At 41.9% G+C, this 18,058-nt stretch overlaps 1 protein-coding gene across 3 annotated transcripts in view; it reads right to left on the bottom strand.

The window, feature by feature from the left end:
• Positions 1-16,066, bottom strand: part of LOC127811638 (pentatricopeptide repeat-containing protein At3g12770) — a 99,412-nt gene extending 83,346 nt beyond the window's left edge. For all 3 annotated transcript variants that reach the window (XM_052351678.1, XM_052351670.1, XM_052351686.1), the window contains exon 1: positions 13,479-16,066. In XM_052351678.1, coding sequence (XP_052207638.1) covers positions 13,612-15,816 — 2,205 coding nt within the window. In that variant the 5' untranslated portion in view covers positions 15,817-16,066 and the 3' untranslated portion in view covers positions 13,479-13,611. The remainder of the gene's footprint in view (positions 1-13,478) is intronic.
• Between the last annotated feature and the right edge of the window lie 1,992 nt (positions 16,067-18,058).

The following is an 18,058-nucleotide window of genomic DNA, read 5'->3' on the forward strand; positions in this document are numbered from 1 at the left end:
ACTCTGAAGATTCTGGAGCTAGGATCATTATTGCTGTGATGACGGTTAGAAAGATATGTAATTGGTTTATGAGGGAGATTAGCAACTGAAAAAAGAGTCTCCAGAAGTTATGCTATTGTAAAGATGAGTTATTCAGGAAGGAATCAAAGCTGCAGCACCTGTCTCCTTCCCGTCTCCTTATGAGGGAGAATGGCATGCGTTAGCAAGGTCATGGACTGCCACATCTCATAGACTGACCTGACTCACAAGATCTGAGGTACTTTTCCTCAGCTTATGATCTGCCTTACATTTAGTTTCAGTTCCCAATCAAGCTCATTCATGAGAGATAAGATGGAGTAACTCTACATATGATCAAAGCATTTATGTTCATTTCCATTTTATATCATTAGGTTAACTTAGTACATCTACACATCTATGCATTTAACACAGAGTGACATATTTCCAAAATATACATACATAGTGTAGGACAAATCTTCCTCCCTCATCTAACACCACACTAATCATCTTCCCCATCCTTCACATGGTCTGAATGTAAGCAATGCATGAGAATATAATCTCAGTAACATGACAATATAATCACACACAATGCTTGCGAATCACACATTTCATAAAGTCAGCCCCCAACCTTGACATTTCCTCCTTCATTGGGTGCACCTCCCCTAGGTTCATTGGGCACACCCCTTGGTATCATTGTCAGATTATCTGGCCCAAGGCCATAGGTTCACATCTTCCAACATTCTCTACCGTTGCATAACCGACATTACAACATAGTCATGGCATGGGACCTTCTCTACATGATAGACTTAATACTTTGTTAAAAGTTGTCTAGAGTATAGGATAAGAAGATCAGTGAAAGCAGTGTATTTTGAGGGCTAATGAAGTATTAAATAGAAGTTTATTTCCTAATATGTAATTAGTGATAGTTGGGGGGGGGTTAAATTATAAATATTTAATAGTCTTCATTGGGATATCCACCCACTATTATAAATAGAGGGCAAGGGGTAGCAAGAGAGGCAGATTTATAATTCTATTGTATCGGGCAGACATTCATTTAGAGAGAAAGGCTAGTGAGCAACATAGCTTTGTAATCTTGGAGAATGAGTGTTGGATATACTCGAGAATAGGAGAAATTACTCAAGCTATTGTACCGATCATTCTTGGTAATAAAGAAGGCTGCTCTTGGTGGGTGTTTGAAGGCTGGATGTAGGTTTGCCAAAGACATTCCAAACCAGGATAATCTGCTTGTTCTTCTTGTTGGTTTGCATTTCTGTCATGTTTTCAATTCCGTTTTTCTTGTTTCTATTTCATATAATTTTCCGTTGTGTGATTGGCAAATAAATCCAAGAGGGTTTGTGAGGGTGTGAGAGGATTGTTCTCGCCTAAATATTCTCATCTAAGTGTGTCTTGATTGGTTTTCTTGTGGGATCTAGTGATTGCCAGTGTCCCTAGGTATAACATATTTCTATGCACCATACCCACATTTTGTACGCATCATGTATATGTCATGTGTCGCAAGATAAGGAGAGGGTGCTACTGTAATTGGGCTATACTAAGGGTAGTAAGTAGCATATTAGAAAGTATGCTTTAAGGAGTTGTAAATTGTTTGTTATTGCATTAGGGAGCTAGTACATTCCCAGCAACGACATTTTGTTACCGCACATGGGACGGGTAGGATCGGCTATATATATAAGCAGATCATTGCTCCAATGATTAATGAATATTCTCGGAAGTTTCCATTCTCTCTCTCTTGTCTCATCTCTCTCATATTCTCTCTCTCTCTTTCTCTCCCTTTCGTCTTCCTAGTCACCATCCTCGAGTGTCTAATTGATCGAGTAAACTAGTCAGATTCTCGGGAGCTGACATTTGGTATCAGAGCAGTGTTCTTGAGCGTCGGTAGAATAGGAAGAAGTTATCCATATGGCCGAAGGAACAAGGAGGAAACAGATGGAGTCCCAACTGCAGCAAGTGGCTACAGCAATGACGAAGATGCAAACAAGAATGGGGACTCTTGAATCCTCGATTGGAGCAGGAGTGGATACTCGGATTGATCAGGCCATGGAAAGGTGGCGAGGTGAGAATCGGGAACAGAATGCTCTGTTTCACAAGCAGGTGATGGAACAGATGCACCAGATCATGTGAATGTTTGCATCCCAGCAACCGGTAAGATTGTCGCCCGACTTTTCGTAGAGGGAGCGATCGGAACCTATTCTTCAAGGAGTAGGAACGGAGCGACGACGATTAGGAATGTTGGAATTTGAATTTGAGGTGGAAGGAACCGAAGATAATATGAGAAGACCGGGAGCTCAAGCTAATCGTTACCAGTCAAGCTTTCTGGCACCCAAACTGGAGATTCCACTCTTCGATGGGGAAAATCCGAGATGGTGGATAAGGAGGTGTGAGCGTATGTTCACTCTGTATCAGGTACAGGAACAGTAGAAGGTCACCCTGGCCTCTGCCTACCTGAACGATATGGGTGACGTGTGGTTCCAGGGATGGGTCGCAGTGAAAGAAAGCAGCCCATGGAATGAGTTCGCTGACGACCTGTGTGAAAGGTTTGGTAACAGGAGTATGCGGGACATAATTGAAGAATTCAACAAACTCAAACAACTGGGATCAGTGCAGACCTATCAGCTCAAATTTGAGGAGTTGAGGTCTTTAATGTCGGTACACAATCCCCATCTATCGGAAGAGTATTTTGTATCAAGTTTTATTAGTGGTCTCGGAGATGAGGTGAGGCCCATGGTAAAGATGATGCAACCAACGACAATGAGACAGGCAGCAGAGAGCGCGAGGTTGCAAGAAATGACGATTGAGGCTCTACTAAAGGAGCAACATAGCCAAGTGAAAGGAGTGATTTCCAGAGGTTAGCAGTCGGGTAATAGGACTTTAGCAAGAGAGATGGGGCACAGTGGAAAAGGGGTCCTAGCATTACCACCTGCAGCCCCTAATCTGACAAATGGAGGAGGTCTAATGGAACAGAGACGCTAAGCAAACCTATGTTATAGGTGCGGAGATAGATACTTTCCGGGACAGAGATGCAAACACCAAATCCTGTTACTAGAAGGGGAAGATGAGAAAGAATTTGCAGACGAGACCTAGGAGGTGGACGGAGAAGATCAAGGAGAAATCTCCCTCCATGCACTAAAAGGGTTGGCACATAGCAAGATTATTAAGGTGGAAGGTAGAGCTCACCACTGTCCATTAATGGTACTCATTGACAGTGGATATACCCATAGCTTCCTGGATGAAAGGATGGCAAAGAAATTAGGGTGTGAGGTCTCGAACTCTCACCCTCTCTCAGTGACAGTGGTTAACGGGAATAAGGTTTTAAGTCAATCAACGTGTTTGGGATTCTGCTGGGAGATGAATGGGGAGGAATTCATGGCAGACTTGAGATTGTTGCAGTTAGGAGGCTGTGATGTGGTTCTTAGGGTGGACTGGATGAGGGGAGTGAGCCCTATTAGCTTTGATTTCAACAAAATGGAGGTGACCTTTGAGAAAGAAGGGTACTCAAGGGCAGTCAAGAATCAGGGGTGTGCAAGATGATAATAAGAAAGAGACTCCAGAGGATGCTCAAGAGCAAGTTTTCTCAAGTAGCGCAGTTGTCCTCCATCCAAGCCTTGGGAGTCATCGAGAAAGGACAGGAGCTAGAAGGGGAATTATCAGTCACAGTGAGCAGCCAACCATATGACCAGTGGACGGTACATGAAACTAACTCCCTCAACATGCTGTTAATTGAGTTCAAGGACCTCTTTTCCGAACCCAACTCCCTTCCTCCTAGACGGGTCTGTGACCATACCATCAATCTCAAGCCCAATTCCGAGCCAATTAATGTGAGGTCATACCGTTACCCCCCGAAATAGAAAACAGAAATAGAAAGACTCATCAAAGACATGTTACAAAAATCAATCATTCAACCTAGCCATAGTCCTTTCACATCTCCCGTGTTACTTGTCAAAAAAAATGATGGTTCATGGAGGTTTTGTGTTGATTATCGACAGCTCAATGCCATAACCATCAAGGACAAGTTTCCCATACCCATTGTAGAAGACTTACTTGATGAGTTGAAACATGCATCTGTTTTCACTAAGCTGGACCTTAGAGCAGGTTACCACCAAATACGGATGGAGCCTCAAGACATCCCTAAAACCGCTTTTAAAACTCACCAAGGGCACTACGAATTCAAGGTAATGCCCTTTGGACTCACCAACACCCTAGCTACCTTTCAGGTGTTGATGAATCAAATATTTGAACCCTACTTGCGTGAATTTATTTTAGTCTTTTTCGATGACTTTCTGATTTATAGCCCCTCATTTGCCAAGCAAGACCACTTGAAAACCACTTTTGAGGTCCTTAGACTCAATAAATTGTATGTTAAGGAGTCCAAGTGTGCCTTTGCACAAAGTCATGTAGAGTATTTGGGCCATATAATATCTAATGCAGGGGTACGCACTGACCCTAGCAAGGTAGCAGCCATGGTGGAGTGGCCGAAGCCTTAAAATGTTAAGGGATTAAGGAAATATTTGGGTTTGACTAGCTATTATCGTCGGTTCGTCAGGGATTATGGCATAATCAGCTGGCCACTAACAGGGTTACTGAAAAAGGATGGTTTCCAATGGAATGACAAGGCCGAGGAGGCCTTTGATAAACTTAAGAAGGCTATGAGGGAGGTGCCAACACTAGGATTGCCGAATTTTGACAAACCATTCGTGTTGGAGACTGATGCCAGTGCTTCTGGAGTTGGGGCTTTTGGTCCAGGAAGATAGACCCCTAGCATTTCTCAGCAAGGCATTAGCGCCTCGTCATCTTGGGTTAAGCATATATGAGAAGGAACTATAGGCAGTGTTGATGGGGGTAGATAAATGGAGGCACTACTTAGAGGGAAGCAAATTTGTGATCAAAACAGACCACGAGAGTTTGAAGTTCTTACTTCAGCAGAAATTACATACTCAGTTGCAACACAAGGGGATGACCAAATTAATGGGATTAGATTATGTAATCCAATACCGGAAGGGAAAGGAAAATCTAGCTGCAAATGCATTATCGAGGTGCTACGAAGAAAGGCATGTTGTTGCCCTCACAGTGGTAGTTCCAGATTGGCACCGTGAAGTGGTTGCGAGCTATGAAACGGATGAGAGCACCCAGGACCTTCTACAGCAACTAGTGGTGAATCCTAATGCCAAGCAAGGGTATACCTTGACCAATGGCCTTATCCAGAACAGAGGAAGGCTATTGATAGGGAAGGATGAAAACTTGAAGAGAAAGATTGTGGAGGCGCTGCACAATTCACCAATATGAGGGCACTTCAGCATAGTCGCTACCAACTACCTGTCACAAGGTGAAGCAGCTCTTTCATTGGCCGGGGCTAAAAAATTTTGTGATGGAGTTTGTGTTGAGTTGTGATGTTTGCAAAAAGTGCAAATTAGAAACGGTGGCTACTCCGGGGTTGTTATAGCCATTGGACATACTAGGAGAACCATGGGAAAGTATCTCAATGGATTTCATTGAGGGCTTACCCAGGTCGGAAGGGCGGGACTACATTATGGTCATAGTGGATAGATTTACAAAATATGTCCACTTCATAGGGCTGACACACCCCTACACAACTCAAGAGATAGCTAAAGTGTTCCCAAACCAAGTGATGAAATTACACGGAATTCCTAAAGCTATAGTCTCAGAAAGGGACAAAATTTTTACTAGCCTGCTATGAAAGGAATTGATGGGCTTATTGGGATCCGACTCAACATGTCAATAGCCTACCATCCGGAATCTGATGGCCAGACCGAGAGGGTAAATCAATACTTGGAAACCTATTTAAGATGTTCTTGTTTCCTACAACCGAAGTCTTGGCATAAGTGGCTCGCGCTGGCACAGTGGTGGTATAACTCCAACCACCACAACTCCATCAAGAGGTCTCCATTTGAAGCCCTGTATGGGTATAAACCAGCCTTGCTACCCAATCCTGGGAACTCCTCTACAGTGGCAGCCTTAGATGCATACCTTCAACAGAGGCAACAGGCTTTCCAGACACTCAAAATAGAATTGGCCACCGCCAGGAATCGTATGAAACAATTTGTTGATAGAAGGAGAAGTGAAAGGAATTCCAAGTGGGAGATTGGGTATATTTGAAGCTTTAGCCGAGCCATCTAAAAACCTTACTCGGGAAGGCCAGTTCGAAGCTCAACCCAAAGTTCTATGGACCATATTCAGTGCTAGCCCGAGTAGGAAGTGTGGCCTATCGATTACAGCTACCAGATGACTCTAATATACATCTGGTCTTCCATGTATCATTACTTAAGAAGGCAGTGGGACAGTAGCCCGTCAGCCCAAGGTTACCCCATGTCCCAGATGCAAATGGCAGTCCGAAGGAACCTACGACCATAATTGACAGGAGAGTCATCTACAAACAAAAGGTTCCCATCGTTCAAGTGCTTGAGCAATGGTCTAACCTACATTTCGACGACAATACTTGGGAATACCTTCCAGATATTCTCAAGCAGTTCCCTCAGGCAAGCCTTCTTAGCATTTCTTGAGGACAAGAAGATTTTGAATGGGAGGGTAATGGTCATGTGTCGCGAGATAAGGAGAGGGTGCTACTATAATTGGGCTATACTAAGGGTAGTAAGTAGTATATTAGAAAGTATGCTTTAAGAAGTTGTAAATTGTTTGTTGTTGCATTAGAGAGCTAGTACATTCCCAGTAACGGCATTCTGTTACCGCACTGTCGTGACCTCTTGGATCCGACAGTGTTCTTCTAATAAGAACGCTTAGGCGGGAATCACCAGAATAAAGAGAGGGAATGAAGAAGAATTAAGAGGGAGAGAATTGTAGAATTAGGGGGGAGAATTTGAATAGGAATCAATTCAAAAGTATTCGATGGTTACAATTGAATTGGGTCGAGCTTTATATACTCGGTTCCTAGTAGTTGGCCCCAACAGCCTGGCTCTCATACCGCCTTTGATTTGCTATAAATTCTAGTAATGACACCCGCCACTCCAACTATACTTTTATTACAGTAAGACCCCCCTTAGGTACACGACAACTCCCCTCCCCTTGAATTAATTCTTGTCCCCAAGAATGGTAAGTAAGCTCGCTGCGTTGGGAAACTGATTGAGGAATTCTGGAAGGTATTTCCACGTACATCTATCGGGGTGTAAGGTAGACCATTGGACTAGCACCTAAGTGATAGGGGCCCCTTGCTGGAAAATGACCCGCTTGTCTATAACAGCGACTGGTTGGACAGCTGGCTCTGGTTCACGGATGGTAACTGGTACGGGATGGCTGGCAACCTGAAACCCGGTAGCTTTCCATAGAAGGGACGCATGAAACACCGGGTGTATTTGGGTTCCTTCGAGTAGCTGCAATCTGTAAGCAACTAGTCCCACCCGTTCGGTGATAGGGTAAGGTCCGTAGAATTTGGGACTGAGCTTGGTCACCTTGTGTTGTAAGGTGGATTTGAGTTGGGGTTGGTTGAGCTTGAGGTACACTTCGTCACCTACCTCCAATTCACGTTCACTTCTCTTCTTATCGGCCATCTGTTTCATTTGATTCTGAGCTTTAGCCAATTCCGTTTTCAGATTCTGTAAGACCTCCTGGCAGTGTTGTAAATAGGAGTCTACATCGGCCAATGAAGCCGACTCACTACCCATCCAAACTAAATTGGGTTTGTACCCGTATAAAGCCTCAAATGGCGTCATCCCTATAGAATGATGGTGGCTAGAATTATACCACCATTGTGCCAAGGATAGCCATTTGTTCCATCATTTAGGTTGCGCAAAACAAAAACATCTGAGATAGGCTTCCAAGCACTAGTTGACTCGATCATATTGGCCATCGGTCTCAGGATGGTAGGCAGTTGACATAAGAAGCTTAGAACCCAATGCTTTGAACAACTCCCGCCAAAATAAGCTGGTAAACACCTTATCCCTATTTGAAATGATTGACTGAGGAACCCCGTGCAGCTTCACTACCTGATCCAAGAATTCTCGGGCTACTTCTGGTGCTGTGAAGGGATGAGCGAGACTAAGGAAATGGCTGTACTTGGTCAACCTATCTACCATGACTAGCACGCAGTTCTTTCCTTCTGAACGTGGCAACCCTTCGACAAAATCCATTGTAATGTGAGCCCAAGCCCGATCAAGTACTGCCAGTGGTTGCAACAGACCTGGTTTAGCCACTGATTCATGTTTGCACCTTTTACAAACGTCGCACTTAAGTACATACTCCATCACTGATTTTTTTAATCCAAGCCAGAAAAAGACTTGTTTCACCTTTCTATATGTATTTTGGATCCCGGAGTGTCCTCCTAAAGGAGAGTCGTGCATCATTTGGAGTGTTCTTCCCCTCAGCGCCTCACAATCTCCTATTACCAGCCATCCACGATATCGAATGAGACCATTATTGAAGGTGTACCCTTGCTTGTTGTTGGGGTCTAGACTCAATTGTTCCAACAATTCCTTTGTCCACGAATTCTTGTCATGACTACTTGTGACTTCTCGGTACCAATCCGGGATCATTGCCGATGTGACTGCACATTGCCCTTCCTCCTGGCACCAGGATAACGCGTCGGTTGCCACATTCTCTTTTCCCTTTCGATATTGAATCGTAAATTCCAATCCCATTAGCTTAGACATCCCCTTTCTCTGTAAATTGGTATTCAACTTTTGTTGAGATAAGAATTTGAGGCTTTCATGATCAGTCTCTATGATAAACCACCTTACCTCCAAGTAATGCCTCCATTTTTCGACTGCCATAAGGACTGCCAATAGCTCCTTAACATAAGTACTTAGCCCTTGATGCCTTGTGGCCAAAGTTTGGCTCATAAAAGCCAAAGGTCACCCATCTTGAGATAGAATAGCCCCCACTCCTGTACCACTCGCATCTGTCTCTAGTGTAAACGGTTTGTTGAAGTCAGGAATGCCGAGTATCGGCACCTCACTCATGGCTTTTTTAAGGTTTTCAAATGCAGCTTCTGCTTTTTCACTCCACTTAAAACCATCCTTCTTCAATAGGTCCGCTAATGGCTTCCTTATTACCCCATAGTTTCTTACGAAACGCCTGTAATACCCTGTCAGTCCCAGAAAGCCCCTAAGAGATCGAATATTCCCAGGTTTTGGCCATGACAGCATTGCCGATATCTTCTTAGGATCAGTGCTAACTCCAGCACTAGAGATGACATAACCCAAGTACTCCACCTGCGTCTGAGCAAAGGAACATTTGGACTTTTTGATGCATAGCCGATTGAGTCTAAGGACTTGAAATGCAGCTCTCAGGTGCTCTAAGTGTTGGGTGAAAGAGGAGCTATATATGAGGATATCATCGAAGAATACTAAAATAAATTTGCGGAGGTAGGGTTCAAAGATATGGTTCATAAAGGCTTGGAAGATTGCGGGGGGCATTGGTTAAACCGAAAGGCATTACGGTAAATTCATAATGCCCATGGTGAGTTCTTAAAGCGGTCTTAGGAATGTCCGAGGGGTGCATCCGAATTTGGTGATATCTAGACCTAAGGTCAAGTTTAGAAAATACCGAAGCATTAGCTAGTTCATCGAGTAAATCCTCAATGATAGGGATAGGAAATTTATTTTTTATGGTGATGCTATTGAGCTGGCGGTAATCAATGCAGAAGCACCAGGTTCCATCCTTTTTCTTAACTAAAAGGACGAGAGATGCAAAAGGGCTTTTGCTAGGTTGGATCAAGGATTGGTCGAGCATTTCTTTGACCATGGTTTCAATCTCAGTTTTAAGTTTAGGAGGATATATATATGATCGAATATTGATGGGTTCTGCATTGGGTTGAAGGGCAATTGTGTGATCAAAGGGTCTCTTTAGGAGGGAGGCTGTTAGGTTCTGCAAATAAGTCCCCAAACTCAATAAGTAGTGCATCAAGAGAAGATAATTCCTGTACCTTCCATTGGTTGGTTGTTGGGATGCTGTTGGCCATCGTCCCTTGACCTCTTGGTTCTTCCCGATCCACATAAGCCTCAATGGTAAAAAGCTGAGCCACCTGGGACATCTTACACTTTAGTAATTTATGTAGCCTTCTTCCTCTAATCAATTTGCACACCCTTGTCTCCACATTTCCCTACAACGTAATTCTCACGTCTCCCCTAGCCAATGTAACTTCCATTTTGTTAAAGTCGAAGCTAATAAGGCTAACTTCTCTCATCCAATCAACTCCCAACACTATTTGGCAACCTCCTAATTTTAGTAATCTGAGATCAGCTTTGAAGGATTCCCCTTGCATTGTCCAGCAAAACCCCAAACATGCCGACTTACTCAACACTCGACTTCCATTAGCTACAGTTACCGCTAATGGTTGAGTGTTGGAAAGCTCACACTTCATCTTCCTCACAGTTCCCTCGTCAATGAAGCTATGTGTGCTTCCACTATCAATCAATACCATGAGTGACCCCTCCGGTACCCTCCCTTCTACCTTGATTATTTTACTGCTAGCCACCCCTTTAATAGCATGGAGAGAGATAGTGCCATTGTCTTCCTCTTCTCCTTCCTCTTCGGCCACAAAATTTTCCTCCCCTATATCATTCTCCACTTCGCCTCCTTCCAGTAATAACAATTGTCTACCACAACGATGCCCAGGGTAGTACTTATCATCGCATCGATAACACAATCCGAGAGGCCTCTTTGGCTCCATAAATCCCCCGTGCTGCATCATATTAGTTGGAGGCAGCAAAACAGATGGCTTCATTACTGGTCCTGTTCTGTACATCCCTCTTAACGGACCTCTTCCCACAATTGGAGACGGGACGGATCCCTGTCCCCTCGCTTGAGTCCTCTGCACCTTCATTATAGCTTCTACATTCATCTCCTGTAGTAAAGTACTCTCTACTGCTTCTTATACCGTTCGGGGCCTAGTCATCTTCACTGCGGATCGTAACTCCTCATTCAAACCTCTCAAAAAAACTCGACACAAAGTAATCTTCGGTCAAGTAGGGATTGCGGCTCAACATCTGAGACTTCAACTCCTTGAATCTGAGCTGGTACTCTTGCATCGAACCATTCTGCCTCATCTTATTAAATTCCTCCACGATGTCCATGGTTCTCTTTTCTCCGAACCATTCACATATTCCCTTGAAAAATTCCTCCCAATTACAATCCTCCCTAACTTGTGACCAGCCTTGGTACCACACATCCCCTATGTCGTTCAAATATGCTACCGTCAGGCTGATCTTCTGGTCCTCAGCCACCCGATGTATCCCAAATAGTTTCTCACATCGACGTAACCACCAGCGAGGTTTCGCCTCGTCAAACACAGGTAATTCTAATTTTGGTAGAGGAAAATTAGAATTCACCTGAGTTTCCGGTCTCCTTCCCATTCCAATGTCTTCCAAAGCTGTCGAATCACCCTCCGCTTCCGATGAGCCAACCATTCTCTAGCTCATACCAGCTCCTGGTAAAATTGGATCCGACCTTTCTCTCGGAGGAAAATCTGGAGACAATCTCACCTAAGCTTGACTCGAGAATATGAGCATGAATTGCTGCATCTGATCATGCAGCATATTGCTCTACTCTCTCATCTCCTCTCTGATGTGGTTGCACATATCCCCACGCAACCAATCCGTTACCTCTTCCAATCTTCGATCAATCACCAAGCCCAATGATTCCTCCATTGATCCGACTCGAGTCTGAACATCCATCACCATAGCCGACACTTGTTGAAGCTGCAGTTCCATCTGCTTCATACGAGTTCCATCTGCCATTGCTATTGCCTCAATTTCCTTGGAAACTAGGAGCGAATGCTCCGATACCAATTGTCGTGACCTCTTGGATCCGACAGTGTTCTTCTAATAAGAACGCTTAGGCAGGAATCACCAGAATAAAGAGAGGGAATGAAGAAGAATTAGGAGGGAGAGAATTGTAGAATTAGGGGGAAGAATTTGAATAGGAATCAATTCAAAAGTATTCGATGGTTACAATTGAATTGGGCCGACCTTTATATACTCGGTTCCCAACGGTTGGCGCCAACAGCCTGGCTCTCATACCGCCTTTGATTTGCCACAAATTCTAGTAATGACACCAGCCACTCCAACTATACTTTTATTATAGTAAGACCCCCCTTAGGTACATGACACGCACATGGGACGGGTAGGATCGGCTATATATATGAGCAAATCATTGCTCCAATGATTAATGAATATTCTCGGAAGTTTCCATTCTCTCTCTCTTGTCTCATCTCTCTCTTTCTCTCCCTTTCCTCTTCCCGGTCACCATTCTCAATCGTCTAATTGATCGAGTAAACCAGTCAGATTCTCGAGAGCTGACAGTATACAACATGTCATGTTATAAATTAGTGTTTCCATTTCATGCATCATGCCATAATGTAATAGTCATAGCCATGCACTTAACTAAAGCTACACCTTAGTTTCTTCAAGCTTTCCAGCAATATCTCCTTAATCCTTCATACTCTTCCTCAATTTCACTCTATTTCTCAGTGCTTTCTCTCACTACAATACTTCTCCCTAAGAGAGCCCCCTAACCCTACACTTGATTTTGTTGTAAAATGAATGGAGAATGGCCTATTTATAAGCCAAAGGAAGCAGTTGGACAGCTGTCCTCTTCCTCTCTTGCCATTGCATGCATTTCATGCACGAGAACACTTCACCAAGCTTGCTTCAGCCCTTCTACCCACCTCATGCTGCTTTTTAGAAGCCCCTACAGGCTTCTCCAACTCTCTCCATTCTTCTTCACACCTATAGTTGCACTAATATACCCCTTGATCACCTCAATTAAGCCCTTTATCCAACATTCTGAAATCTCAGCCAAACATGATAATTTTATACCATTAGAATCCTTTCATTATGCCTAACAATATGTCCAAAATACAGTTAATTATCCTTTCATTTAAACCCAAAATCAGCTTTAAAGTCAGTTGTTTACCTGAGTTTTTCACCTGCTTCTAGTAATTGATGATAACTTGACTGAAGGTCCACTATTCATTCTGCATGTTCTCCCTACAAATGATCTTTCAATTGACTGTAGGTCAACTCTTGACCCTCCGCCCTTATAAGGTGTGGGGTGTTACAAAGTCTAAACTACATAAGAGGGTAGTTCATAAAAGGCTGAGGTTCAGTAGACATTGATCAAACTACTGGTGCACAAAACCAATCACTTTAAGAAGAATAAAGTATTGAAAGTGGCTAGAAGACCCAACTTTCAGATTTGCATGGTTCATAACAGTACTGTAATATAGTAAAATTCTGAATAAAGACAAAGAGCATAGTTCCACTAAACAGAAGAAAAAATTAAAGTTTTACTTTATACATTCAGGATGCCATGCATAGAAATGGGAACCAAATAAGAACCTGAAACGAATTAATGCCATCTCTATTTTATCATGTGATTACTTACTAATTACATTCAAAAATGTCAAAAAGATTAATTACAACATTATCTGTGGTTGTATTCTGCTTTCAAATAATATGCACTTTGGATGAGACGATTTGGTATAATCAAATTACCACATGAGTTTGTCATTCTACAATTGTATTCTTCTTTCAGGCCTGGTTGAAGGGAAAATAGTGAGCCCTCTTGTAGGACTATATAGCACCTCACATTAGATTTCTGTAAAATGCAAATGGCCTGACACCCTTCTCACCAGTAATCTCCACAAGAACAAACTCCGTCCTTGAAGTGATGAAACCTATTTGCATCCCTAACAACTATCCTCCTATCGACAATCTTTGATATAAGCTTGGTTGCTGAATGACAGTTCACACACGCCCGTAGATTTTTTGTTATCCTAAGTGTAGTTCCAGAAGGGGTACTGATCAGGCCATATGCAATTGCTAACCTCTCGCTATGATTGCATAGAGTCTCCTCCTTATCTTCATTATTCAAATCATGCAACACAGATTCTGTATCTGGGACAAATCCAACCTCCTTTAACCTCTTCTCTAACCTCTCAAGCTCATTGTAGATCTCCCTTGCTCTTGGATGTGACTTGTCTCCCATATGGAAGGCCTGAAGCTTCCCATTAATCTCAATCATACTATATCCCAGATCCTTACTCAATCCTCTCTCCCTCATCAACACCCGCACCTTTGCAACACCATTCCACATGCGGGCTGAAGCATAGAGATTTGAAAGCTGCACATAATGTCCGGTATTTAAGGGGTCTAACGAGAAAAGCTGTTCTGCTGCAAATTCACCCAGTATCACACGGCGATAGATTCTGCATGCACTCAAAAGGGCTCCCCATACAGTGGCACCTGGTTCAATTGGCATCTTCAGAATAAAATCGTAAGCCCGATCCAAGTAGCCTGCTCGGCCAAGAAGATCAACAACACAAGCATAATGCTGGTGCCGTGGTTCAATTCCATATTCTTTCATGCTATGGAAAAATTTCCACCCTTCCTCTACAAGACCTGAATGGTTACATGCGGTAAGGAGTCCAATGAAGGTGACATCATTAGGGCGGACTTGAGCTTGCTTCATTTTGTGGAAAAGATCTATAGCTTCTCCGCCACAACCATGCAACCCATATCCTACAATCATGGCACTCCAGACAACAACATCTTTATCTAGCGTTCTGTCAAATACTTTGCAAGCCAATTCTGCACTTCCACATTTTGCATACATGTCGATAAGGGCTGAGCTGACAAAAGCATCATCTCTGTACATACTATTATTGACATAATTATCCACCCACATGGCTTGTTCAAGTGATCCCAGTTGTGAACAAGCTAAGATGGTGCATGTTACTGTGATGGAATCTGGTCTAATGTTTTTAGATAGCATATTCCAGAAAAGCTCCATGGCTTTGTCAGAAAAACCATTTCTTACAAAGCCCGAGATCATGGCATTCCACAGAATCACATTGGCAGTTTCCATGTGGTCGAATAATGACTTGGCAATCAGTACCTCCCCACACTTTGCATACATGGCCGTGAGTCCAATGTGCAAGTCCCCCTCAAATTCAAGGCCCATTTTAATAACACAACCATGTATGGATTTCCCATGTTCCAAGTCCTCTACATCAGTATATGCACGTAAGACACTCACAAGAGCAATCCAGTCTAGTTTTACATTCGATTTTCTCATTTCACCGAAAAATTTCAAAGCTTCGATAGGCTGGCCATTCTGAGCATACCCAGAAATAATTGATGTCCAAGAAACTACGGTCCTGTCATATAACCCATCAAACACAATCCTTGCCCGATTAATTTGACCACATTTAGCATAGAAAGTCACAAGCCCGTTTTGCACAAACACGTCCGATTCAAAACTATGTCGGAATATATGCCCGTGTACCACCCTACCTACTTCAAGTGCCGGAAATCCACTGCAAGCTTTAAGAACGTGAGGAAGAGTGAAGCAATCTGGTCTCACCCCCCAAACGTGCATTCTCCAATACATATCAATAGCGTCCGAGAACAAGTTGTGCCTAGAGTAACCCCGAATAATTGCGTTCCACACATAGACATCTGGTTGAGGAAAATCATCGAACACCTCACGAGCATAACATATCTCCCCAGTATCAGCAGCAACATTAATAAACTTTGTGACTATGAAACCACTGCCTTGTAAGCCAGACACAACTAGCTGCGCATAAACCTGATTCAAATGCCTCTTGGTGATTGACCTGCTCAAAATAGACGTGTAAAATGACTCAGGGTCGTACCCGCCGTGGATACTGCTATCTTCGTATGAATAATGGTTGTGCTCCAGAGTCAGAGGACACGAAGAGAAGTGTTTTGCGAATGACAATGATGTCAAGGGGTTTGCAAGCAAACGTTGAATTCTCTTGGGCCAGCAAACAGAGAGAAGAATTGCAGAGGTTACAGATAAATGGCACATTATTTGGAGAAGTTAGTGCATGGTGGTATGGTATTAAGCAGAAAGAGAAAAGTGTGCAATGAAACTTGGGTTTTCTTTCGAGCAATCTGTTATTACAAGGGATAAATCGAGGCGCCTCCAAACCAGTGCTAGTCACCTCATATTCAAAGAGTGTTCGCGACAAATAGTGAGAAAACCATGTTCCAAGAAGCTGCCTTTTATACTTGCAAGCGAGGCGTTGTCCCTCGTGAGCGTAGGCATAGCCCTCAATTGCATAGATCATTCGTGAGGTAAGCTTAATTATATTTGAAGCGATTTTGGGTAGGTTTAAAAGTCGATTAATATTCATTTTACAGTTGTAAATCAATTTTCTTAGATGAGTTGGAATATTCAAATGACTCAAATGATGTGTAGCTTAAAAGTTACTATATCGATGTTTTTGAAAAGTTAGTAGGGATAACTTTTTAATTTTGAAGCTTGAAAATTAAAAAGAAAACTAATTTTAATCAAGTAAAAGATTATTTTATTTTTAAATAAATTAAAATTTTCAACCATGTCCCAAATATTATAAATCTGCAAATCCTTCTTCTCATCTCTTTTTTTCTCTTTTTTATTGTTTGGTCTTTATAATCGTTATTTCATTCTTACCGTTAATATCAGACACTACTAACACCAAATGAAAAAGAAAAAGCAATATTATAGTAAAATGACGAAGACAAAGCAGCAGCTACCAAAAAAAAAAAGACAAAGTAGCAATCGATCATCACGGGTCATTCCTCTCTCCCCGTCTTCAGGTTCCAAATTGTTAGAACCCATTGCAATAGCGACAAGTTCTAGTGATCTAAAAATTATCAACATGATGGTGTTCTAGATATGGAACACATTGTGCCAATGGATTTCAATTGAAACCTCTAACTCCATCGGCGACAAAACATGTCGCCAATAAATTTTAGTCATTCTCTTTTTTGTGTCAATTAATCTTTGTATTTGTCTCTCTTCCTTTCTTTCTCTCCCCTAACGTTATTAACAATGGACTATCATGGGCATTGTAGTCAATTGTTGGTGAGCAACTCTGTTGTTGACGAGCAACCCCATTGCTCAATGAGATTGAAGATATGGTTAGATGTATATATTTTTAATGTACATAAATAAGAATAGATCTTTGTTTTGCCTTTTTCAAATAATTTTGGGCTAAAACTAACTTGAAGCTGTATTTAAAAAAAAAAAGCTTAGGCAAATAACCTCTTAATTTTTCACTCTTTTATTTTTTGAAATTATGGTGAATTTAAAAAAGTATGGTAAAATAATTATTTTAATATGTCATCTTTATACTCTTTTTTTTTTTAGGGCTTGTGCTTAGTAATAAAATGGAATGAATTATAAATAAGTGGAATAAAAATAAAAATTTCTTTCTTCTCGTTTGGAAGAGGAATAAATGAAATGTAATTGAATAGGATAAAAGTAATAGAGAGGATGAACACTTTTATCTTTCTTTCCATCAAATCTCTTCCCATTTCACCACCTAAAAGTCTCATGAACAAAGAAAATTCCTTCATTCGCTCTATTCAATTCAATTGTTTCCTTGAGAGAAAAATTATTGGTGGTTAATTGGCATTGCCCAGTGGTAGCCGTTGCCAATGAGAAATGGGAGAAAAAGAGAGTTGAAGAGCTTGAATCAAAATTGAAAAATTCCTTATTTTTTTATAATAAGGAAAGCGAACTATAGTTACAGTCAAATTTATTACTTACTTCTATTAAAATAAACAAAACATTAGTCACTTATCATACATTATTCTTTTAACACAAGATTAAAAGACACAACAACTACCACACTGAAACATGCCCTCTATAAGCTTCTACGTTTTAGCAGGTTCTATGAAAGTGAATTCGAATTTAATCCAAACAGTATACTATTTGAGTAGGCTTCTTCTACGCAAGTCAATCTGAAATTTATCCAAAAAGACCTAAACCAAAATATCAGATCTTAATCTTGATCTTAAGTTGACAACATTGATTTTAACTCCTCCCCCCACCCCCCCCAAAATAACTTTTATCTGGGGATGAATTTGTAGGTTGTTTCACAAATAGAGAGAAGGATTCATGACCACCACCTCTCTTGCCATGGACTTGGAACCACTCCAAACCAACCAGTAATAGCAGGCAAACTTTATTATTCTTTTTATTTTTCCCTGTGTTGTCTAAGATCTAATACCAATCTGGATAAAGGCATACGCTTTACCAGCCTCCATTTTGTTGAAACCTT

The sequence above is a fragment of the Diospyros lotus genome, chromosome 1 (assembly GCF_014633365.1).
Source record: "Diospyros lotus cultivar Yz01 chromosome 1, ASM1463336v1, whole genome shotgun sequence".
NCBI classification, from domain to species: domain Eukaryota; kingdom Viridiplantae; phylum Streptophyta; class Magnoliopsida; order Ericales; family Ebenaceae; genus Diospyros; species Diospyros lotus.